The 27,980-nt window shown below is 30.7% G+C and overlaps 2 protein-coding genes and 1 long non-coding RNA gene across 3 annotated transcripts; 1 reads left to right on the top strand and 2 right to left on the bottom strand.

Moving 5' to 3' along the window:
* Window positions 1–301: 301 nt before the first annotated feature.
* Window positions 302–7,375, bottom strand: LOC132922189 (fork head domain-containing protein crocodile-like). Its single transcript, XM_060985558.1, has 2 exons — window positions 5,615–7,375; window positions 302–3,369 (listed from the first exon to the last, which is right to left on the bottom strand). Exon 1 carries the CDS (start codon window positions 6,891–6,893, stop codon window positions 5,616–5,618), a length of 1,278 nt encoding a protein of 425 aa, XP_060841541.1. The 5' UTR covers window positions 6,894–7,375; the 3' UTR covers window positions 302–3,369; window position 5,615.
* A 301-nt stretch (window positions 7,376–7,676) lies between these two features.
* LOC132923365 (uncharacterized) lies at window positions 7,677–19,677 on the top strand. The gene is made up of 4 exons (XR_009661163.1): window positions 7,677–8,193; window positions 14,047–14,198; window positions 14,605–14,831; window positions 19,551–19,677. It is a non-coding gene; the product is annotated as an uncharacterized LOC132923365 (long non-coding RNA).
* On the bottom strand, window positions 18,079–27,975 carry LOC132923364 (charged multivesicular body protein 1b-like). The gene is made up of 3 exons (XM_060987317.1): window positions 27,856–27,975; window positions 27,597–27,767; window positions 18,079–19,918 (listed from the first exon to the last, which is right to left on the bottom strand). Exons 2-3 carry the CDS (start codon window positions 27,600–27,602, stop codon window positions 19,541–19,543), a joined length of 384 nt encoding a protein of 127 aa, XP_060843300.1. The 5' UTR covers window positions 27,603–27,767; window positions 27,856–27,975; the 3' UTR covers window positions 18,079–19,540.
* Window positions 27,976–27,980: the final 5 nt, after the last annotated feature.

The raw sequence follows: 27,980 nt of genomic DNA, 5'->3' as shown, positions 1-27,980 counted from the left end.
GCGTACACCTCAATATTCTAATACGATAATGGTCGCTCGTACAATCATGTATCTATTATATTGATATTCGACGATCATAATGTATTATATATAGTTATCGTGTTCGGTCTGGTGAATTCGACGATTTCAAGCATGTTGTCGTGATAACTTCCGTATACACACTGCAGTTAGCCCTCTGCACACTGAAGAGTAGGTGTGTGTGTTTTTAGAATTTTATACTATAAATGGATTAGGTTAGGTTAGACGTAGGAAGGCAAGATACGTATAGGTTAAGTGTAAAATATATACTAAAACCACAAAATTGTACACAATGCAATATGATATATATTATTTATAATATTATATTATAATCAAACGTGAAATCGTATAATTCCTTTTACATGTAGATTTACTGATTTACATAATATTATAGCAAGTTATTTACATATTATTTTGATTAAAATTGTTGTACTAAAAAGTTGACGAGTAATATAAAATACAATAAAATATTATAAATATATATGCGCGTACAATATTACACAGACGCGCGCGTGTTACAACAGGTGTATATTATATACCGATATGGGTATATATTATTATTATATATATATATATACGTACAGGGTACAGCTCACTACCGGCATTACCACGAACGAATTTTACATCAAAAAATAACTCACGTTTAAACTTTTTTTTATTTAATAAAATAAAAAAAAAATTGGACTTGTTGCAAAACTGTTTATTTTTAAATTATAAATAGTACCTATAGGTACCAATATAGATACATATTATATTCCGCTTCTTCCATTATATTATTATAATATGTAAAGATCTAGTTTATTCTGCGTACTTGTTAATTAATTTTTTTCTTATTGTATTTCTTATGGTTGTAAAGCATAAAAAATAATAATAAATAATACCTATTTATAAGTTTCTTAATTAACGTTTTTCTAAATTTTTTTTTTTAGGGTATTTATTTTTTTAAGAATCAAAAATTTTCGTTAATTTTCTAATGGTTTACTCATAGGTATTAATTAATCTTATTTTTGGTCCGTTTTGTTTTTATATGCAGTTGCGCTTAAAACTTAAAATAAAATATGGATTAACTATTTATATAAATTTAGAATTATCACCGAATCCTAAAGTTATATTGATTAATGTAAAGCGCGTTCGAGGTATATACTAACAGAAAGCTATGACACAAACGTATCAAAAATTGTACAGGCTATTTACATAATATATACATATAGATACCGATTTTACAATAGAAGAATAATAATTAAAGCAAATACGAATATAGGTACAGTTTTTCGTAAGTATATACAATATTGAATTACACGTTGTTCAACGAAGAAATTAAGTTGTATTTAAGTACTGCAGCTATTGTTCAATATTATAAATTATAATAGTAAATGGTAATATATTACTAAGGTAAAAGAATAAGAGTCCGAGTGAAATCGTATCAGATGCGCATACAGCAGTGAATGGAGAACGATTGAAACATTGATAACAATTAACATTTACGATTACGTCAAAAACGTATTTTGGAACTAATATACCGTTTACATAAATTATGTATTATATTGACTGCTGGGAGAGTGCACAATAATTTAAAATGATTAAGTTATTAATATACGCATTATAATCTATGTAATTTAATATATTACGTTTTTAAATGCTTACAGTGTCCGCTACAAATTGCCGATAAAGGCACGCATCGTGGAGGCGGAATCAGAATGATAAGCCAAAATCATACACGTCGTATACATTCGGATATTCCAAAATATATGGATCACGACCTAGTGATGATCACATATAGTTTCACTTTACCTCGAAGTTCATACGTTGAACGACAGTATGAAATATTTTTCTCAGATATCGTCGGTATAGAGTTTACGAATGGATGTGAAAAAACTCGCGAACGTTTCTACCTTCGACTTCTCTACTGTTTAAACAATACCATAATGACGTGTTGAGCTCGTGACAATTCGTATACGACTTTACTATACGATTGTGATTTGTAAGTATATCACATTTGTATATACATATTTTATTCATTTCATAGTGGTAATATTACGGCTTTATGAGGTAATAAAATAATATTATTATGATTTCACCTCGCGATGCGCATGTTATCAAGCGAATGCACCGCGAAAACAATAATATACGATATGATAACTGCATATATTTATAAAGAATGATCCGATAAAATATTTGAAATTGTACGCGATTTTATCTGTATGATTTACGTAAAATATCATTATTATAATATATTATAGCAAATGACGTATAGCGGGGATGATGTATATAACGATAAACCTAACCGTATACAATGCTTGAAATTGTTATTTGACGAGGAAATAAAATCATAACTATAAAACTAACAACTTTCAAAACATCCTTTTTATACTTTTGAGAAACATTATAAAAAAAATGAATAAAACAATTAATTAAAATTAATAATATTTCTAAATATTGTAATTTCGTTTCTCATCATTGTAGTTTGACGTAAATCTACCGAGAGTTATTACATATAGAATGGGACGTTATTGACTCTTATACTTCAATTGTTTAATCAAAGCAACACTCGTATAAAAAGGATATATATATATTTTTTTTGTTAATATTGTGTAACTTGATTATGTCTCCTTATAATTAATTTTTCAACTTAAGCATTGAACAATATATACAATATAGTGGCTTAACTGGCTGAAGTACCTATACCATATTATTATGTATATACGCGATGGTCCACGAGTTTTCCCGATGACCATTATTATTAGCTAACGCAGGAAAATGGGAAACCACGGTAGGCCACCTTGTATACAAAACTTAAATATATATCAGTAAATACAATATAATACTATAATATTAATATATAATATATATAAATATATATACGTATATACGTTATTGTACTGCAGTTGAAATGTGTAAAATTATCGAATCTTCGCGGAGCGTTTAATACATGATGAATTGAAAAAAAATTACAAATAATAATAATAATAATATATAATATGTATAAAACAAACATTGACTGCACACTCACACACACACACACACACACACACACACACACACCCACACACATACACACACAAATGGGCGTCGGACTGTGAGCCACCGCGATAGATACACGCACGACCGTCCGTCCGTCCGTCACCTGATAAGCCTAGTTGTCGGGCGCGTTTTCCGAGGAGTGACAGCCGGCAGCATGTGGTTCGTGTCTCGATTTGGTGAATTTTTTTCTTCTCTCTCTCGTCTTCCTGCGGCACAATCGTCTCGGTCGCGGCGCGCGACGCGTTTTTCTGACTTCTCACGCGGACGAGTACAATTTGTTCGTCTGACAGCAGTAGCAGCAGCTCGCCCTTCCCCGTCGTAGTCGTCGTCCTGTACAGAGCAATATATATATATATATATATACATATACGCACACCGTAAAGAGGATATAAAAAACAACACATATGTCAACACTCTATTGGGGACTAATATATAATAATATGCCGCCGACTACTTATTCCCGTGTTTAATAATAATAATAGTAATAATATAATATTTTCCGCGCGCGACTCGTGACGAGGTGGTTATTAACAGTACTGATGCTGCTCACATGTGACGAGGGTTCGATTGCGGTTTTGTGTGTTTGTAAGAAAGCGATGATTGCAGCGGGGAGTAGGGGACCCGACAAGATGATTCCAGTGAGAGGATATGATAAAAAAAAATTGTTTTTAAATTGCATCAACTGAAACAATATAGTGTAGATTAAGGTATAGGCTACACAATAATTAACGTTTATCATATGATACATATATTGCGATTTATATCTATATTTATTAATTACATAACACGAACCATTATTGACATTTTAGTTCGATAAAGTTACGTTTAGAAAATAAATGTAACGTTTGTTGCAACTATTACGTTTGTAAAATATTGTATTACATTGTTTATAACACTTGTTCAAGATAAAATAGTAATTCTTAGCTTAGTAAGCAATAAACAAGTGAAAATGAATAGTAATAAAATCCTTTTTAATATTTATTTGAAGTCAAGAATTCAACTAAATGTTGAAAAAGTTATTACTATGTCTGAAAAAGTTACGCTAAAGTTCAACCTAATTTCTTAAAAATAACTTTCGCAAAAACTAAAAATTAACATTTTAAATGAATGTAGCTCGTTAATTAATTTACGCGATAAACGTAATAATTGTTTATTTATTATTTGCTTAGGTACATCTGTACAGTTAAGAATTTTTGGTTTTTGGGATATACCTATGATTGAAATATTTTGAAGAAAATTACAAAAAATATTGAGATTTTATTGTAATATATTCTGTTGTAATATATGCTGTAATGATATAGATTAGAAAATGGATAAACCAGTTACACATTTATTTATTTATAAAAATATGAACTTTTTTTTTATTGGTTTTATTATACAATCTGTAAATACATTATTTTTACAATAAGTATAAGTGCTGTATAGGTAGAAATAGAATAAAAATAAAATAAAATAAAGAGGGACTGATAACTTGAACGAAGAATCTATCCAGCGATGGAACGAAAAAAATATGAACTTAAACTCATATTTTGTACGCAGGTAACATTAGTATTAACATTTCATAATATATCGGAGAATCTAATTGGCTTAGATAAATCATAATATACGAATAATACTTATAATAATATTATTGTTACAATATCTGTATACCTATCTATTTAGTAATACATATTATTATTGTACAAAGATAGGAATACTTATAATAGCCTATGACATATCTTCCTATCGCAATCGTTTATTCGTTTCTGATTTGGCTTTGACGGGTCACGGGATATTTGGTTTTTATCGCAGAAATGTATAACATAGATATTATATACATTGTATATTTACACATATATTAATTATTGTACGAGTAAACAATGTATAATATACATAGATATCTTCAAAACCGTACGATAATGATGCATTTAGATTATATATGTACATTAATTGTATTTACCTGCAATGTAGGCGTATAAATTATAGTAAAACGTTTCAAGTGTTCCGTAGTCTAAATATTATGAATGTACCTATTATATATTTGTTTTCAATTGAACAATCGAAGGAAAAATCGTGATAAACCGCGCAGCTATTGTACAATGGTATTTAATCTAAAGTGCCTTATTATTATAGTATAATAATCATAGTTGATTCACGTGTGAGCTAACGCTTAGGTATCCGTCCAACATGTATAGCATTTGATTAGTTACGCGTTCATCAATGAGATGACTCAGAAGAATAAGATTCATACACACTATACACATGGGTATTATAATATACCTACCTGCATAATATGAGTACATACAACAGGTTTATAATTGACAATTATACTACAATCTTATAATATGCAATTGTTATTATTGTTTTAAGCGAATATATCGATTGCTTATTTATTTATTCTAATTTAAATATTTTAAAAAACAGAAAAAAATAATCGATCGAAGAATATGTTTATGTTAAATATTTATCATTTAGAGTATATGTACATATTATATAACAAATTATATTTGTTGTTTTTGGGACGAAATATATAATAATAATAACGATCACCCCCGTCATAATTTTGAAAATTAAAACTTTATAAACATGAACTCACGTTATAGTTGTGACGAAAACTTGACGGATGAGTTACCGTCGTGCGGTTGTTGCTGTTGTTGTTGTTGCTGCTGCTGTTGCTGTTGTTGTTGTTGCTGCTGCTGCTGCTGCTGCAGTTGATAGTAGTTATGTAGCTGTGTGTGGGTGCCAGGAGTGGAGTGATGCGAGTTGCGGAACCCACAACCGGCCGCCGTTGCCGCGGCCACGGGGTTGGGCACGACTGCGTCGAAAAAGTCCGACGGATCGGCGCTATACCAGCCGGGTGGCCGGTGATGACCCGCCGCGGCTGCCGCGGCAGCGGCCACGTACTGGTGATGGTGCGAGGCGAACTCGTCACCGTGATTGTGGTGGTGATCGCCGGTAGCGGCTGCGGCGGCTGCAGCGGCGGCCGCCACAGTCGGAGTGGTCATGTACCTGTGATGGTGATGGTGCAGGTGATTGCTCGTGGCGGCCGACGGTGAATCGTCCTGGTGATCGTTATCGTACTGCAGGTGATGGTGATGCTGGTGGTACGCCGGAGGCGGCGGCGGTGCCACCGACGAAGCGGGGCCACCAGACGTCGGTGGCGCGGCCGGGTCACCGCCGGTCGACTGGTGCGGCGTGGACGGCGGCTGTACGCCCGGCTCTTTTTTCGGCTGCTTGTTGCAGTCGACGTGCATCAGCTCCTTGACGCCACCGCTTCCGCCGTGCAACAGCAACTTGCACTGTTCCTCGGTGACCTTCTTCAGCATGAGCTCCTGCTGCCGCTTAATCGCCTCCTCTTTCTCCTTAAGCGCGTCCTTCTTCTTGAACCGTCTCCGGCGCCGCAGGTACGACCCGTTGTCGAACATGTTGTACGAGTCCGGGTCGAGCGTCCAATAGCTGCCCTTTCCCGGCTTCTTGTCGTCGCGCGGCTGCTTGACGAAACACTCGTTCAGACTCAAGTTGTGCCGGATCGAGTTCTGCCAGCCCTGCTTGTTCTCCCGGTAGTACGGGAACCGCTCCATGATGAACTGATAGATACCGTTGAGCGTGCACCGCTTGTCCGACGCGTTCTGTATGGCCATCGCTATCAGGGCGATGTACGAGTACGGCGGCTTGACCATGTCCTTGGCCGCGGCCGCAGCTGCCGACACCACGTGATGGTGGTGATGGTGATGCGACGCCTGGTAACCGGCCGCCGGGTTGTACCCGTACCTGGCGTACTGCTCGTACGCGCCTGGATACGCGGCCGGGTTGGACGTGCCCGGGTACATGCCCGTCCGGTAGTACGCGTTTTGATCGCCGAACAGCGTGTGCATGATGATGACGATATGGGTAAAATATTAATATACGTAATATACGCGATCGTATCCACTCACTGCGACGGTTTTTAATATTGTGTGTAATATTATATTCGCGAAAAAAACTTATTTATTTCGAACGACAAAAGTGTTTTTTTTTTTTATTATTGTTATTATTATTCCACGAGTTCAATCACGATTATATATATATATATACGCGTATCGGTCGATAGGTGTGTGTGCGTGTATATATATATATATATATTCACGGTCGCGGGTCGTCCGTACTAGAGAAACACGCGAGACGCGACGGCCTTTCCGCGGAAATGTTTGCAATGAAAACAATACTACGCAACGACAACAAACCCGCGCGCGCGCGGACTGACTGTGCACCGCCGCGCAAACGAAAACAACCCGAAAAAATTATTATACTGTCGCCGGCACGCACCACCGTCGTCACCGCGTAGCCGTCAGCTCAGTCGCAGTCGCAGTCATCACGCCCGCACGCTGCCGAGTGCGTACGACGCGCGGTCAGCCGCCACCCCCGGACGTCCGGGGAACGGTCTCTGGTTGGCCGGGCCGCGGCACGCCCACCGGCCAACCGGGCGGTCTCCTCCCCGCGCGCGTCGTCGACGAGTCGCGCGGCCACGGGGTGCGGCGCGCGGTCACCTTCCCACCCATCCCACTATATACCGCGGCCGCGGCCGACGACGCGTGACCACACGGTGTGGCGCGCGCGCGTGCTCGCGCTCGAGGTCCGCCTCGGAGGAGCCACTTATTGGGTGCGGCGAACCGATATATATATATATATATAGTTATATATTATTATGATTTCGTAAAACGACCGCCGCCGAGAAACGGAAAAATCGCGTCTCGCGCGCGAGCGGGTGGGTGGCGGCGACGAGCCGGGAAAACGAGGAGAAAAACCGATGCCGTCGACGAGACGGACTGTCATCGTCCGCGGACGCGCGAGTGCGCTTTTACGCGCCGCAAAAACCTTTGATCGCGATCATCTATATATCAACCTTGTGTATATATCTATATATATATATGTATAGTGCGCAGAGTTCCGGTGTACGTATATAAGTTTCGGAACGTATATTGTATATATACATAAATATTTTGTCGTGTGTGTAAAGTTTTTGTAGAACGTATAATTCCGGTATATAGTGATATATATATATATATATAACATATAAGCAATGGCGTAATAATTATACAGCATTTACATTAGTTCGGGCAAAAAAATCTAATGTAAAGGCTCTGGTTTTTTATACGAATTGTTAAATTGTTGAAGGCATCCATACATCAATAAGAGGTAATATTTTTTGTTTCTTTTTTAATTCATGCGGAGGTCAACGACTTAATTAAATATAATTGTTTGCATAAAATAAAATAAAATATTTTATTTATAAATATACATAATTGTACGATAAAATGCAATAATAACATAATATAAATTATTATATTGTGAAATATATTCTTAAACTGCTGCTTACTATAGATTTTGTTTCCATTTCCACAAATACATCAATAATACTCAAGAATTACCCTCCGAGATCTAATAATATTATATATATAATTTACTTAATCTAAAATTACTCATCTCATACTCGTAAGACTCAACATTTTATCTACAGCTGCTAATATTCTATTATAGATAATGACTAGAATAGTGGACTGCACCTTATATGAGTATTTATTTGGATTATTTTAGTCACATTAAATATTACGTTAAAAAAATAATTATGTAATATTAAATTAAAATATGAATTGTTTTTAAATATTATTATTATTAAAAATGTGTATTATATTCTCAATGTAATGGGAGATGAGGCCACTTATATATACTCGTGGGCCTGTGGCATTTTCCCCATCGTGCTACATTATTATTGCGCCACTATTAATTATAGGTGTATAATAATACTAACATATTGCAGATTAATTATCTGACCACGCGTTATAGGATTTTTTTGGTCACTATATATATATTATATATATATATATATATATATATGTGTGTGTATTTATGACTTATATATATATATGATATAATCGACTATAATCGATAACATTTATCTCATAGTCGAGATTCTTGTAAGAATTGTATAAACATTATGTGTATCTATACATAAATATTATAATATGTATAGATATAATTTATATTAACATATATAAAACTCCTAACTTACGAATTCTAAACGAATTTTTTTTATTGAATTCAATTCTTATTTAATGTTTTTAGAAATAAATAATATAAGGGTGATAACTGTTATAAGACGTAGTTATATTTATATATATTATATTATTCTATATTTCTCTATTGTCAATATTAAATAATTATTTCTGCTTCGGAACTGCTGAAGTATTATAATATCTCGTTTTAAGTTATGTATTTTTGACTTATCATTCAAAACTTTAATGTTGTATAATAAAATTCCGAATTTTTATGTGATTTTTTTATATTATGTTTAGTTTTGTTAGTGGTTGAGCGTAAATAATAGGTAGATACTAAAATATGTAAGTTATTGTGTATAGGTACGTATAACGCCAAAAGACACTATATACTCAGAATCATACAAATAATTTAAATATAGGTACATTTAAATTGCATCCAAAATTATGCCTTTATATGTATTTTTATGTTACTTATAATTATTAGTTGAAGATAGAAATTTATAAATTCATAGATTTAATGCTCTCGGTATAATTTAATATATATATTAAATTGTATAAACCATATGGCATTTACGATGCATACTTTCAATGGTATATGTGCCTTCAGTCAATTAGTCAAATGTTATTGTAAATTATGTTTTAATAATACTACCCTGATATTTATTTAACTCATTGGCTATATTGTCGAAATAAAATATACAAACATATGTATACATATCTTTACCTCTACATACATATTTTAAATGTAACACTGTCACACTGATGTCATATATATTTGATTAATGATTAGAAGGGTTTTATATTTTGTTTTTTAATGACTTTAAATTAATATACAAGCTCTATCGTCATAATCTTATATATAATTAGGGCGTTAAAAGAAGAAACACTTCTAAACATTATATTAGTAGATTGATTTATTTACAAACGTATTTTATAATAATAGGTATAATATAATACGGTGGATTAGGCACGTATATATCCTATATCAGTATAAAATATGAATATTAATCTCAAAAAATGTGTATTATATACATTATATAATTATAGTATATCCATAATCATAATCAAATATATTATACCTAAAAAATATTGTATGTTGAAAATGTTGTTGAAAATCCTATTTTTGTACTTATATATACTATTTATAGTATAAGCCTATCTGGCTATGCAGAGTGCTCAATAAGTTTGAAAACGATCGTTAGACTAATTGGAACTAATAAACGATGATATGATATTATAATTAATGATGGGGTTGTTGAATATTTTACATTATAAATGTACACCAGTGTTATCTCTTATCTGTTATTGCTTCATGCGTAGGTATAGTTTCCAAAATTTTATTGAACACCTGGTAATAATATATATATTATATAGGTACACATAAACCTCGGGCAACTGCAGAAAATTACGTTGTAATTTATATAATAGGTTAATATAAGCGCGGCGTTTAATTCAGTTGTTTATTATTTCTGTAATGCGTACTTTATTGGATTTAACTAATATGTTATACCTAACTATACCTACATTTATAATGATTATAACATTACTTAAATTACCTAGGTTATTTACAAATTGATATGTAAATAGGTATTTTTTAATGAGGTTTTTGTTCAATGAAAATATAAATTTAACTTAAGTTATTTGTTTATACTTTTATATAATTTATTAACAATAAAATGTATCCAATTGTTTAGAGTTGATGCGTTTTATAATATTATTTTAAATACCTTAATCAGTAGAGGAAGAAGCTTTTAAAATAAAAACCATCACACAGAAGTGTTCAATTTTTTTTCTCAATTTCTTTATAAATACAAAATAACTTAGTAAGTATAGTAACTATAATATATAATATACATAAAAGAAGAGTTTGTTAATTTTAATTAATACTTAAACGATGTAAAATAATAATAATGTATTATTATTAATAAAAATAAGTTTTATTTTTATAAAATTATCATTTAATAAAAGTAGTTATTATAGGTATATTATATTATATTACCACTTCATATTTTTATTTAATTTAAATGGTTCTATGGATAAGTACTCATCGTTAAAAATAATTATTAATTTTTCATATCGATTTTATCAAAATAAATTATTAATAGCCTATATGATGTATGTAATGTTAATATATTATATTGTTATAATAGTACATAGCAAAGATATTACATTAACATGAATTATAAATTAATAAAATGTTTTATTTTTATACATATTATTATGTACAAAAAACGAATATAAATGTGTATAGGTTCTATTACGTTTACTACGTATAATAGATATTTTTATTTTTACCTCGCGGCTTGGCGCTTGCAATGCATAATACACATTATTTGGATTAATCAGTTTAATATAATAATAATATAACCTAACCTAACCGTATGTACCACAGAAAACGTTTTAGTAACAATAAATAATTAGAAGTCATTATATTTATGTATGTGCACAATACCACGACCGATAAGCTATATAATGGTACTTTTTTTATATACTCGTAGAATGATATTTGTGAACTTTTATTATAACCAGTATAGGTACGTTTTGTAGTGCATCTTTTAAGCATAGACGTATAATATATAATATTCTTCAAACTGCAATGATTATTATATAAATATTGCATATAATACTATTATTTAATATTATGATAAAATCCCGGTGTCCTTAAAATATATTAACACCTAACAGTTTACCAGTTTAATTAAATTAAAACAAAATAATCACCTATTTTTGATGTCATAAACGTGTAAATAATTTCGTAAACAAAATCCATTTTGAACCTAAACGAAAAATATTCGAAGGGTCTTATTGGTGCTAAAACCAATTGCGGGTTTTTGCTGTACACGCGTATATAGTTTACGCGTACATTACTGTTGACTGTTGTATATAGGTAGTCTTTTTAGAATGTACCTTTCGGATTTAGACAAACAGCACTATATTCAAACTACTGCTGCAGCACTAAATATAGAAAACGATCGAATTACTTATAACTTATAAGTCGTCGTATATATCAAATATATATATATACAGACATATTATTATTATTATTATTATTATTATTATTATTATTACTGAAAAGGTATATATTAGCTTGTTCCGAGGTGCCAAAAAAACTCGGCGCGAGTCTGTACGGTAAATATTATATATAATAATAGATAACGGAAGTCGTTCGCGGCGACGGATTAACATCTTCCGGTCCCTGCCGATAAAGCGCGCGGGCTCCCATCATCGCGGTCCTTTGTCGGCGTTTGCAGCTAATCGCGTGGATTACGACGAACGTGACGTTTGCCATCGCGGCATAACGCCTTTGACAAAAACGAAGATCAACCGCGCACTGCAGCCGTATACGACACACATAATAATTATTATATAATATATTATATCGGTCGGGATAACCACCACGCGAAACCGCGGTCGCATGTGTTTCGGCACATATTGTAATACATTAAGTACATCGCATTGACGTAATTATGGCGTTGACTGCATCATTTCAGCGATTATCCTGTCACAATGATATATTATTATTGTATCTATTATGTACTATAGAACAGTGTCGATATACATACATTTACATAATATATATTATATACAATTATTTTTTCCAACAACCCTATTACAACTACGAGAATGAGTGTTTTTTATTATTATTATTATTATTTACTCAACTATATAATTATGCCCATCCGGGCTATTTTACATAATAATGATACAAATATAATGTTAACATATTACATTATTATATTATACACTTAATAAAATACAAACCACAAAATATTTATAAGATCAAATTATTAGGTATATACGGTATAGTGCAGCTATATTAAATTTAGGTCATTCGATATAACGATAGATTGCTGTCATAAAAATTGAGTTGGAAGAAATGCATAAATAAGGGCAAAAATCTATTTACTAACCTGAATTAAATATAATATTGGTAAGAGCTAATAAGGAGTAATACGAATTTCGATACTTGAGAGATTGACTGGAAAATACTGTGTTATGTGCGGTTTCCTGATAATTTGCATAAATTGTATAACATTTCATTGCATTCAAAATTTGAATAATAATCATTGACGAATCGCAATCTGTATATTATCATTCATGACAACATAATATAATATTAATATTTATATTTATACATGATGTTTAAGCGCAAACCAAACCTCTACTCAAATATGCAATGAAAACCTTTCTTGGAATACAACTGCGTGATGGTATAATATCATTGATTAAATATGCATTTTAAAATTAATATTATTTAATTAACAGTACTAATATGTATACTGAAATGTATTCGAATCCGTTTTCGTAATTCATTATTGTACTTATTAGTTATATTATGCGTAGTATGTCTTGCTATATTATTAAGTATGTTTTGTGTACTTAACCAATAATACTTGGGGAATAAAAAAATGCAATTAATTATTACGTTAAACCCGCTTTGCGTCGCTACACAGTACACCTCTGTTGTATATAGTTATTATGTAAATAAAAAGTATACGACATATTAACGTTTGATTTAAAATGACTAAATCAATGAGCTCTAGGAAAAATGTAATAAAATTACGTAAATTTCGTAATTTTTATCACCAATTGAATGATTAAAATAAAATAAATAATAAATAATAAATTTCATTTAGTCATAAATATTCAATATTAAATTTGTAGAAAATAATAACTTGTACGCGAATACGCGAAGCAAGTATTTGAATAATTAAATAACTACATATTTACTGATAGGTACTATTAAAAAAACAATATGTATACTAAGGTCGATATAACGATTGTTCATATAAAGATATTCATTTCACCACGCAGTAAACATTTAGCACATTTTATAAATGTTCTAAAATGGTTATAAATTATAATAATATTTTATTTTATATTCTGAGTAGAATGGTGGAAATAAATTGTATTGTACCTATATAAAAGCATACAATAGTATGATTATTATTGTATATTGATGCTAAGAAATTAATTGATATTTATTTTATAGATTTGATCGATTTAATAAATTTATACAACGTAAAAAATACTACATGGAAGTCATTACCATAAGCCTGGAAGTGGCTGGAAGTAGAGAGTAGTGGGTACCGCACCCATTTCATTTGAATATACAATAAGTTTACAGTTGTAATTTTATTTTGCGTAAGTAAAAAACAAAATAAAAATAAAACTTTTAAATATAATGTTGATTTTTGAATAAATTATATTTTATAATCACAAAAACAAATTTCGTGTTGCTTTTTTTTCGATAATCTAAAATGGTTTATTTTTATTGTTTATGAATTAATTTGTTTTTTACCATTGATTATAAATACTATTTAGTACTATATTATTTATAATCAACGTTTTTACGTACCGCGCCGTGAACCAAAACCAACGTATGTATGCCCATTGAATTGCCTAATCAGTGTTTTATGTGGAGTAAAGATATTATAAGATTTATACAGAGAAAAATAACCGTAATCCAAAAGCGTCAAATTGTTAAATGGTTTCTACCGCACTTAGTAAAAAAAAAAAAAAATTTTTTACAATATTTTTATATTTACAGTGAGAACAATCATCTACTCAAGGGCTGTATTTTTGGCCGTTGAGCGTTAATATTCATTGTTGGCATTGATCGATACGTCTAATTTGGGATCGGTGTCGACACGTCGCATATCGAAGAATTTTTTTTCTGCTTGGTGCTTGTTCTATATGATCGCTTCCTTATAGCGTGTAAATAGTTCGATAAAATAATATGAAATCGATTTGAAGCAGACGATTCCTATTAACAAAGTAATAAAAACCAATAGATCTTTATAGGCATCATCTTAGAAATAAATCTTCTAATAAATACTTTTATTACATTGTAATAAATAATTGACAAATCATTATTTCTGTCCAGAAATGTTGGGGTTTTTTTAAATTTCTTTGTTCCTCAATCTTCTATTGCCTACTATATTGTAGTACCTACATACTTAATACTATTAATATCATGCTACTACGAATTAATAATCAATGCTAATATATCTTATATTATCAACTCACATAAAACAAATATTAAGTATTATCTAATCCTATCAACGTATATCTGACGTATATTGCTAATTGAATACCGATCATTTTTTAAATTATAATTCTTGTTCCATTGAAATCATTGAATTATTCAACATTAAGCATTTTTTTTCTAATTTGATTTTTGTTTTAATTGTATTACGATTTTATGTGCAGTTATTATACTAATTATGTTATTTGTTTTTATACTCTAATTCTTTTGTTTACAATTTTAATATTTCTTGTAATTGGAATTGTACCCGTAAATGAATACATTTTCATTTGTTAATCGTCGAACTGCGTTTTAGTATTATCCAAAGATAAACTGTATTAATTAATTTTAAGAAAATGATACAGTTTCGATATTAGTAATAGTGTTGTATAAAAAAATAATAATAATGACCGGATATAATTTTTATATTGCATAAAAATATGATGTATATACAAATACAATATACACGATGTAAAGAGATAAAAATAGTATACATTATTATTTTCTTAATTCGCACTTGTAAGGTAATTTTTAATCTAGAACCAAACATTTTTTTATTTATAAAAAAAATCGTAAGACATTCGAAATGTTTAATGGCCATTAAGTTATAATAATACGATAAAACTATCCGTAGCGGATTTGGTAAAAACATACTATTATAAACAACCTATATAAGATTAAGTATTATACGTATAAAACGTATTCAAAACAAAGTTGTTTATTGATCGAAAAAGATAATTTGGCCGCAGTCATTGCTTCCGGGTCCTTCCGGGTCAGGTCACGCGCCACACTGCAGTTGGCAAAGACGCTTCACAATAAAATGATGATATAATATTCTTTACCGGGCAACTTTGCACTTCACAATTGGGATGACCCTGTACGGTGCACGACGTGCGATTGCGGTCTGCTCGCGAAGTATCGGTCTGTGTACAACAATGTATAATGATTGTATTATAATAGGTATACGTATCGCAAAAAACGACGATACGAGTGCAGCTGATACACGCGGACAGAACGTAAAAATAATATAATGTTTTTATATTGTATATTATTATATATAAATATAATAATACGTTTTAATATCGATGTGTCGTGTTCGGCGGCAGTGCGGTGGCGTATTGAATTATTTAATAGGACCAATCAAATTAATACGGTCGGTTAAAAAAACATCGAGGGTCCGGGGCTTATACTCGGCGAACCGCACTGTGCGCGACGGAAGGGCGGGCCGGGGGATGGTAGCTATAGGGTGCAGAGGGATGATATGGGGCGAACCGGGGGTGCCTATTATTCGGAACGGTTGCAAACGTTGCGGCTTGACGGCTTTATGCGCTGCGGTTGTTTGTTCAGCGCGGCCGTCTTGTTTATCTTGCACCGCGCGCCGCACGCACCGCCCCCCAGTCAACGTCACAGCCACCACGACCCGCGTCCCAAAAAGCCGTATATAATATACTCGCACGCCCGGAACGTACATTTATATATACATATATATAATAATATCATATGCGCGCACACCTATATACACCGCAGTCTTGTTTTCACACAAACGCGCGCGCGCCCGCCCGTGTCTTCGTCGATACGAAGTAATAATAATATATTACCCATCCGCCTTTGCCACTCGCGAGACGTATAGAAAGTCGTCGTCGTATACACATCGCGATGATATATCTATTTAAAAAGATAATATAATAAATTTGCATGTACACGAGACTGCGGTCGAGACGCGAAGCATTATAGATAGCGTGTATTATAGATATACACGCACGGGTATATATCATACGACATAGGAAGTACTACAAGTGATGGATATGTATATTATTAGTATAGTATCGTGTAAAGCGGTATATTTAGCGAAAAAACCGCGATATAATACACAATAATAGTATATACACGGATGGACAACACTGGCGATCCGCATACGGCCAACGTACCTTTTATTTGTCTGGCCCGTGCTACGTTTATCGCTAATTTTTTTTGTTTAAATAAATAAATATAGAAACATAAATGTTAATTGCAAATTTTTTTAAGAATTTTTTAAGAATAACCTTTGGTTCGCAAGATTTTAAAGTTCTAAAAATTGGTTCTAATAGCGACTTTGCAGAGTTGCCCATTCCTGCTATATTATATTACTACTATAACACATACATTATTATATTCATGCATTGTTATACGCGTATAGTTCGTTATAATATCGTGTTGTATTAAAATAACGCACGCGTCTATAATGTATGTATAATATGAACCACGTGTAGGGTATATATACAGCAATGTACGTTAGTGAGCCTGTCAGTGCCGCAGACGTCCTCCCGCGCAAAACATACATAATACTATACGTCTATGCGTATAATATGCATATTATGATATTTTATATTTTGTATAGGTACCCACTACCCAGAGTGTATAAGGTATAACTACAGAAAGAACTGACATAATATTATTAATAATTAAATAATAAATAGCAAACTATATTATAACGTAATAATTGACTTGGTCAATATTTTTTAAATATTATGTTTATATAATGATTAAGTTTTGTAGATAATTAATGCGTTATCGTCGCTCGGTACTATTTCTGATTGCATTGTTCCGGCATTGTAACATTCCCGAGACAAATTAAAATTGTGCCAAACGTCACACACATCGTCTCGATTCATTACTATACGCTTTAATTAACCTCCATCCCTCAAAGACCCCTTCATAAGACACACATTTGCAGATTCGCGAGGGGAGAGAAGATAAACATGTTTATTTTTTGTGTTAAGCATATCGCCTGTAATTTTTTGTTTTCCCATCGATAAGAATCATTAGTAAATTATTTGTAACAATATATTTTATACTCTATAAAAAAAAAAAAATATTCAATATAATAATTTATAATTTTTTAAGTACTTATCAATTCCATATCATATAAAATATGAATGAGATAAATAAACATATAGGTATAAACAGTATTATAATAATGGTTACATATACAATACACATATAGGGACAGGATGATGATTGATTTGTTTATCTAATAAAACTAACCTATATAATATATAACTAAGGAATAATAACAGTAAACACAATTTAATGCATATAAACAAAACAATATAAACAATAATAAAATAAGGTTTAAAACAGTACCCCGTGTATTAAATAGTATAGGTAGTAAACAAAAAAACTATATACATTCCAGTCTATACCAGACCCCCTGTAACAGACCGGCGTCTGTGTTATTACAATGGTACGAACTTTTCATAAGGGCGTATAATATAGCGGGGCTCTTGAGATTGGCCACCTCCCGCCGATCAGATTCTTTTTCGCTGTTTATTAAATATATTGCCACGATATGTAGTGGTCCATAATTTGGAATTATACATCATAATGGTCCTCAAATATAATATTAGAACCTATGGATGTCGTCATGTCGAGATACATGTCAAATACATGCATGTGTTGTGTACTTGTGTGTCATTGTCAACCGTTGTTACTATACTCGTACGTACAGCTAATCGTGTTTACTCATCCTCAATCACATAATAAAATAGTATTTTATGTAATGTAAAACTTATAAATTTATTTTTTATTATTTTTATAACAACAATTTTCAAAATAAAATAAAATTGTATTTGATTTATACATTTAAAAAAATTAAAAACTTATTTAATGTTTTACATATTATTACCGGAAGCAAAAAATATAATACGTACAATAGTTAATATTATCTACATTTAAGGATTTAAATGCATAAAATGCATTTCATTGGTTTTCTTGTGCGTTAAACGCACAGTCATATATTTTATTTTATTGTTAGTCCTATATGGCTTATAATCATATTTACTATAACAGTATAACACCATTCATTTGTCTTCTATATATTAACTTATAGAAAAAAAAATATAATCCGATAATCAAATTATTATACGGATTAAATACATTTTATTGTATTTTAGGAATACCTACAATAATTGTTATAGTTGTAAATTGTTGCCTGTATATGTATATTTATTATATAATTTAACATTAAAATTAGTGTATTTTCATTTTTCATATTGGTACCTCGATCCCAACACTCTTTGTGTTGGTGGATAATCCCATTATTTCACGGATCCATGAAGTGATATCTGATTAACTCCATTGACGGGTTTGTCTATGTGTTGTATGTTTGTAACATCGAAACATTTGAACGAACCGTTACTTTTTTGAAACTATGTTTACCCCAAAATTGACCAGTTATAAGTACCATAATATTATAAATATAATATCATAAACAACGGTGATGGAGACGCATATAATAATAATATATATTATGTCTTATCCGGATTTAATAAAAAAATTTTATGGTTGATTTGACATGTGAAATATACGAGTACCTATAATTAAATAGAGTGAAAAAAAATGTTTATCGTATAAAAATTTTGATTAATAAGTATCATAATAATTTATTATGTTGCCGAGTAGTTAAAAAAAAAATCGCTATTCATCCGTAGATGTTTCTGAGTTTCGCCAATTGTTCGTCAAGTCCCAGGATAAGGTCCTGCGGTGGAGGCGGTGGCGATGACGACGACATATTTTGCTGCAACGACGAGTACTCCGCTAAGGCTGCAGGCATTACACTCCTGACGTCTAGCCCGGCTCGGTCGACGATCCGCGCCATGAGCGAATCGACTTGTTCGGCGTTCACCACCGCAGCAGTAACGCCGCCGAGCGCTTCAGTGGCACATGTTTGCCGCGCCCCCAAGTGTTCGGTCATCCGTTCGAACCTGTCCATGGTGGCCGACATTGATGGTAAATGCATGTCGTGCGGGTTACATGTCGCGGCCATCGACGAGACGACTGACCGCATGGCCGATGTAACCTGTGGCAGGTACAAACGCAGTGATCCATTAAAATAAGACACACTTATTAATTCCATAAAATACCAATTGAATTTTTGAATTTATTTTATATAACTTTAAATCGTAACATCAGTTTTTGGAAAAAAAAAATTCGTTAAAAATATATCAAATCAATTTTTACCATGTAAATAATAACAATAAATAGTAATGAATAAAAAAAAAATTGACTTGAATTTGTATATTATATATTTAATTAATTGTGATTTTTATGTACAACGATGTGAATTATAAGATATTAAAAGCAAAAAAGCATATTTTTGACTATGTTAGTGATGTTAACATAATAGATAGTACTAAGCCTATAAAAGTGAGAAGGAAAATGTGCTGTTTTGGAAATAAACCTACCTATTATAACCAGGGACTCAGTTTACCTTATACCTTTTGAAATCCGGGACTCGACCACAAAAATGGTATTTCGGACTCAATTTACCTAGCCCTAGTATAATTTATTATTAAGTTATAATTATTTAAATTATATATAATATATATATATATATATTATATATATATATATATATATGATGTCTCGCGAAGATTTGCCCATAGCGATATACCTATATACCGATATCACCTAAAATATTAAATAATGGAGATATAATAATTTTTTAGAATATTTTTCTGAAAATTTTGACGTTTCAACATTTTATTTTCATTAATCTTACGATTTTTAATATTTTTTTCTAGTTTCGAGAAAAATTGTAAATTATTGAATATCATAGAAATGCTATTGTTATAAAACATGTGATCCACGGACTCATTATAGTATAATAAAACAAAATATGTATTCTCATAACTAAAAAAATTATTAAAAATCACAATGCTTATCAAAATAAAATGTTGGATGGAGATATTGCAGTGGATGAATCCTCGCATGGCATCATGGCATGCAAGGGTGCACCCTTTAAAGTAGATCAAAATGTTGCGAGGTACAACTTGTCAAAAATTCGATTTCCAGAAATATTAAGCTTTGAGATAAGAAATTAAAATGCATGTTATCTAAATATATAGGACCATATAATAAAACTACAGATAAAAAAAAATTAAGTAGGCACTGGTGAATATTAAATACTATTTTCTTTGTCTTGTGAAGTGATAAATGATAATAGACTACTTTAAATTAATAAAACAAATTTTAAATTATTATTTAAACTATATAGGTAGATGCGACTTATTGAGGTCAAATTCCCAAATATTTTCAACTTTAATTCAAAAATACCTATAATAAATACGATTTATGTACCAACGAAATATAAAAGAAACTATGTATAATGTATATAAGATATAAGAATGTTAATCTCATCATTTATAGTTTACTTGTAGAATTTTTTATAATGCATTAATCGATTAATCGTATATAATATGATTGTCAAAAATTACATTTTTGGCAAAATGCACTTAATCTTTTTAAAATATTCTAGTGTTGAAAAAAAAAAATACCGGTGCCAAATTTATAGAAGAAGATCTGCAACAGCCAACAAACGGACATATATAATACGTTTGCAGTTAAGCTCATTCATTCTCCCTCCCTCATCCTCCCTCAAAAATTGTAAATGTCCCTACTGCGTTTTGCACGGTGGCTGCTTCCAGGATGTTCAAGGCTCCTTGTAAACGGGCCCCGAGGTTTAACAAATTCAAACTTTGGTTATGGTTTCGCACCGCGTTTTCGGCATGCACCCTCCCGATTTCGAGTTCACCATGCATTACACGCCTCAAACACATCTGAATTTCTCTGGCCTCTTGTTTTTTCAATTTCTTGGCATTTCTCGTTATTTGTTTGGCAGCTAATTTCAAGTCAAATATTTTTTTGTTTAAATTCAGTGTCATTATAATAGTTTTAATATGGTCAATATTATATATACCTGTTAGAAATAAGTTTGTCGGTTGATTAAATACAATCCATAGATAATAGTACCAACGTGATAATCAACATAATAAAATAAACAATTAAATTTAGCCAATTGCTATAAACCTTTACATTATAATTATATTTAAATAGTATGAAAATATAAAATAGTAGATATTATGATACCGCCTGTTATTCTGTTCTTGTATAGAAAATATAATATAAATACAATTTATGACTTGTAAACAAATTAATATTCGTGACATTGTCACCTTAAAATAATAATATAATATACTAAATAAAAACTGGAATTTAATAATAATTATGTTATATAAAAACAAATTTAAAAAATGTATAATTATGAAAATAGTATAATAACATTATAATAGGAAATGTCTTAAGTTGTGTAATTAAATTCGACATGATGTTTTGTATTGACAATTCGTCACAGTTTGATGTGAATTTAATGACCTAATAATTATTTATATAAAAATATAAATCACGAATTTTTATTCAACTAAAAAGATTAAAAATACCTATAAGGAATGTTCGTTTTTGATACGATTAAAAACGAAAATAAACAACCGTAAAATAAAAAAAAATGTTGGTAAGTATATACTCGTCATTATACCGAGGAAAAGATGTATTGTAATATGTAAGATATACTGCAGTCGTGACTCCAAATGTCCTTAAAAAATGACCTAAAAAAATTACAAATATTTGTTTTAAATTAATAAAAATATCTTTTTTTTAAATTGTGTTCTATTTTACTATAAAATGTTTTATACATAATTTATCAAAGCTTACAAATTACTCAAAATATGACATAAAAATTACAAAAAATGTCCTTAAAAATTAAATTAAATTTTTTTCGCCATTTCGAAAATATTACAAAAAAAAAAATAATAAAATTTAGGTATAATAATATTCACTACAACACAACAACAACGACTGTAATCGGTGAAATAAAATCGGATAAGTACTAATCTTATATTCTGTGGTAATTTCGAAGTTTTAAGTAATGTTATCGCCGTTATCGGCATAATGGTCCACAAGAAACGATAAGAAATAAACTAATGTGAAATTAGTAAAAATGACTAAAAATGTGGGAAAATGACTTAAAAATTAGTTGTTCAGATTCCCATGCTAATGAAACATATTTGTGGCCAGGAGAGCATCGTCTAAAAAGTTCAAAAAATGCAAAATGCATCAACTTTTGAGCCCTAATTATTACCATCTCAGTGAACGGCTGCCTATATAATAATCATCGCGCGTAATACAAAATTCTCATATCATTTTATACGATAAACTTTTTCGGAGTCGGAAGAAAACGTAATCGTCGCCACCCTATCATTTTTAGGAAAACTAAATAGCGGGTAGGAAAACACGCGGACGACGTGACTGAAAAGTCATAATATATAGATTAAAACTCCCCACCGTCGCGGCGTTAAAACAAATACGAATGAAACCTGCTGCAGTGTCCGCACTCCGAAATAGCCAACCAGCATTATTATTATATACCACAACCGTCAACCACATACCATACATTGCATTCTCATCGCCGAGGTGGTCAGGACCTGATTTAGGCATTTTGTGGCCTTAGGAAAAATAAAAAATGTGGCCCCTTATTGCCAACAGTAGCGTATATAGTCATATATCCATAGCCCTCCCCCCTCCATAAATGAGTTGTATAAAACAAAATAATAATTTATTGCAATTTAGTATTTACCTACTTATACATTTTCACAAACATAATTACAATGTTATACATTTTTTTACCTCTACAGGCTACAGATTTCTTGTACCTATTATTTTCATTTACGTTTTACGATGATAAGGATTAATTATTTTATTTTTTTGCAATATTATATGATCCTTATATTTATTTTATATGATGAAAGTAGTACTCTGAAAAAAAAAAAAATAAGGTTCATAAAAATCCGAGGCCCTCTAATAACGGAGGCCATAGGCAATTGCCTATCCTGCCTAATGGTAAATATGGCCCTGGAGGTGGTAGACTTTGTCGTCGCGTAGCCGATAGGGTGTTTTCGGTAAACGCATAAGGTTTACGGCGGTTACAATATTATTGCTGTAGGCGCAGATTATATTTTTAATAGCTGTGTACAGCGATACGCCACGTGACGTGGCTATATTTGTGATGATCCTTAAAATATAATAATACGTCTATTATCTGGGTCCGTGATAGTAGTGTGGTTGACGCGCACGCACCTCTACCCGGCGGATGACGTACATTATAAATAGATTATTTTTGGTTTCAGGACTTCTGTAGCGCGGCGGTGGTGTTTCGTCCGGAACGCCATGTTTAATTGTTTCGTTATTCCGTTTTCGCGACGAAAAATAATAATGTAATTTATTAACCAATGGAATCTGCCGACCGAAACAATACGCAATCCGACTGCGGTCTTATATTTTATTGTACGCGTTGTGTGGGCGGAAATGGGTTTTGCGCGGCCGATTCGCCAGAAATCGAACTCCGTGGCCCCGAGTGTTTCTAATGGGGATACCGTGTTTTAAAGATATAACAAAATAAACTCGATGGAAGTTTTCCATATAATGTCGTGTGTCACGTGTAATTATTTATTTTATCGATTTATACTCTTTCTTGTCTATATTATATATTGTACATCCAGTGCCGAACAATTTGTATTGCTATATACAAAGAGCATGCACATTGCACATAGTCGTGGCTCAAAAAACTTAAATCTTATATTATGTGAACACGTAATTAATAGAATTTCTGAATTCTTCTCCATCCAAACTCGAAAATTTCGAAAGAAAAATTAGCATGCACCACGCGATGCGAATCACAATAACTTTATCAAATAAATTAGAAAAATCTCTCCATAAAAGAACATAGTAATTATTATTGTTTCTGTAATTCCTATTTTTTTTTATTTTTTTTGTAATTTGATTTAATAACGGTTTATTTATTTATGTAATTAATTTAGTTATTTATCGGGTTGTTTATTTATTTTTAATTTACGGGATGTATGCCATATATGTACCTATATTATACAAAATTTCACTTTTATATTTATTAGATCTCTACAGTTTTTATTATTATTTAAGGGGGCATCATGTCTAAACCAAAAATAAATAATAATGACGGAATGGAAGAAAGAACAAAAGTTCAGTACTTCTCTTAAAATCTAAATAATAATATTATGAACTCGGTTAGAAACACATAATTTGAAAATATAGAGAATGTGTTTCGTATACTTCAGTACCTACTTCACATACGACGTGTTCGATTGGTATACGAGTAGTAATAAGTGTGTATATCTAGTGTGTATATCTATAATCTACATATAGGTACATATTAATATGATTTTTTTTGTTATTGCTATGTATCATTGATATTATTATAAACATTTCGATTTTCGAGTGTTTTAATCTTTGACTCTGACTTGCACATCTGCTGTTTCATGAATTGATAATAATATTTTAGGCGGGTATACATAATTATATAATATTAAATTAATAGCTAGATAGATTACGCATGTGTCATGTTATTTTATGTTGCGTTTTAGAAATGACAGTTAAGCACTTCGATGTATTTGAAAAAGGTCAATTCTATAGTAAACTATAGCTTATTGGTTTCAAATATACGTTTTATATTTTTAAGACAGTAGATCGTCGCCATCACGAGTGTTGTTTGTGTTAATTTGTGCGTGGGCATATTATTCTGGCAGGGAAATACATACATTTTTACAATGTCCTTTATTTTTGTATCAATGCTCAATAATATACTCGTATGTTTGCATTATTTAAGTAAATATAAATGTTTGATGTAAATAGCGAAAAAGGATAGCTATAGCATAGATCACATAGTCTATTCAATACTTTTAAAACCATTTAATTTATTAATTTTTATAATATTAACTAGTTAAAATAATAAAATATAAAGTAAAAAAGATTATATATTATCTTAACTTTTTAACTTAATTAGTAACTTATGGGTATCCAATAATATGACTACTAACTTAACTTTTTTATTTTTATTAAAATTATATTACCTCAATAAATTTTCGTTCATTTATTTTGTTTTAAATTGAATTTTATTTTATTACATAATAATGAAAAATATTTTGGATTTTGTTTGGTGTGAATTGTTTTTTGTTATTAATGACGAAACACTTTAATGAAGTACTGCCTATAAAAAACACTGTTTGAAAACACTACATAGTTTTCAGTCAATAAAAAATAAAGTAGGCTGGTGCTATAAAAAAAACTTCAAATAAAGCTAATAAAAAGTTTAAAAATTATGTATTGACTTTTAACCTAACTAAGAAACTGTTTCTTATTAGTGCATTATAATAACTTTAACTTGGTAAAAAAATCATTTACTTGCTCACCTTTGCATATTAGATTACTACGTTAAATTTTATATATATGAGCTAAGGTAGTAAGTATAATGTACTAATCGCGTGTTAATCATTGTTGTTTTGTCTAAACTGTCTGTCTTATGGATGAAATCCGGATGCCGAGCTATTTTCTAACAATAATCATAAAAATGTTTGAGAGTGATTAATGGTGTGAGTACGTTTGGCTTTGTTCCCCTAACGTAAGTTCCTGTGCATAAAAATTAAAAACCTGGGCGAGATTCTAATAGTATATATTTTACTATAGCAATAACTAATAAATAATAACAATTAGGTCTGAGATTTTGATACAATGTACTTTTTAATTAAAATGTAACTTTTTAAATTGAAAATGTATTATATGATTATTTAGGCAATGTTAATTATTATTTTATTTTGCATTTATTAACAAATTTTGCATATTTTTTTGGTGTTTTGGTATTATATAAATATTGTTAACTTTCTTTAAACCAACAGGTTTTAATAGTTTGGTTGTTAACTTTTAATTTTTTCAATTTTATTATTAAATGTTTTACAATAATATCTACTTAATTTATTTAAGTAAGCTAGTGATGGTTGTAGAGAATTACAATTAAAATATAATAATACAATCAGAAAATATAAGCTATGAACACATTATACCTAAGTATAATTTAAAATAAAATAGTAAATAGTAATACATTTAACATTATTATCGAATTTAAATAATATAAAAACTATTGTAATAAATAATAATTTTACATTATATATTTTGTTTTCATTTATTGAACATATTATAATAGGTTTGTGTATTGATTTATATGACTTATCTTTGATTACTGAGACCAACGTTTATTTTTGGAGATCAATTTTTATCAAACTGATCGTTGTAATAACTATACTATTCTCCACACATGCATTACGTTTAATATGTATTAGGCATATTATGTACATACATGCTGCAGATTAATAAATATTAATACAAATAATTAATAATGCGTTTTTTATGATTATTATTTTCAATTAGAATTCAAAAGAAAAATAGGCTATAAATTATTTTTGATACATAATGAGTATAAAATTGATTATTTTTATTATTGTTTTTACTTTTAAACCTAAAATAAATACATTTTATCTAGTTTGTATGTTATTTAAATCGTTTTTTATTATTTTTCAAGTCATTAAATCTTAATCCTAATAATAATATTATGAAAAGAATTATCATTGTAATGTTATGGAAATTAAATTACAAATACTATGTGTTTGTGACTATGAGTACCTGTCTTAATAAGAATAGCAAAATATTTAAGTACCTATATGTATCACATGAACAAGAGCGTAACGTAAGTTAACTTGTAGCTGCTACCTGCAGGTACACGCATAATATAGAGTATAACTAGTATAAGCGTTTTTTAATACGTGATGCCTATTTACCGTCATCAAGTTTTACTAGCGATTCAAAAACTGCAGATACGTTCGTCGATTCATGTAAAAACAATTTAAATGCATTCCTCTCATAGCTCATCTCTTTTGAAATCGTGGCAACTTTCCATGCCTCTTCGGTCATCGCTATCGTCACTGTGACGTCTACGTTTGCGGCGCCCTCTTCGCCGCATCATGGTGTAATATAACAATGATAATAATAATAATATAGTAATACTGTAATAATCGTATAATAAAAATAATGTAATACCAATAATGATGATAATAAATAATCACGATAAAAATAGTGATAATAATAAATAAAGTGTATAAAAAACGGCGCCTGTACCGCTGCGTTGGTCGAATGTGAAAAACGTACAGTGCGCAGCAGGTCCA

The sequence above is a fragment of the Rhopalosiphum padi genome, chromosome 2 (assembly GCF_020882245.1).
Source record: "Rhopalosiphum padi isolate XX-2018 chromosome 2, ASM2088224v1, whole genome shotgun sequence".
NCBI lineage: Eukaryota > Metazoa > Arthropoda > Insecta > Hemiptera > Aphididae > Rhopalosiphum > Rhopalosiphum padi.
Note: the sequence above shows the minus strand (reverse complement) of the source record. Positions and strands in the feature narration are given on the sequence as shown.

Coding starts and splice junctions, on each gene's coding strand:
- LOC132922189 (XM_060985558.1), bottom strand. CDS start 6,893: ATGCACACGCTGTTCGGCGATCAAAACGCGTACTACCGGACGGGCATG.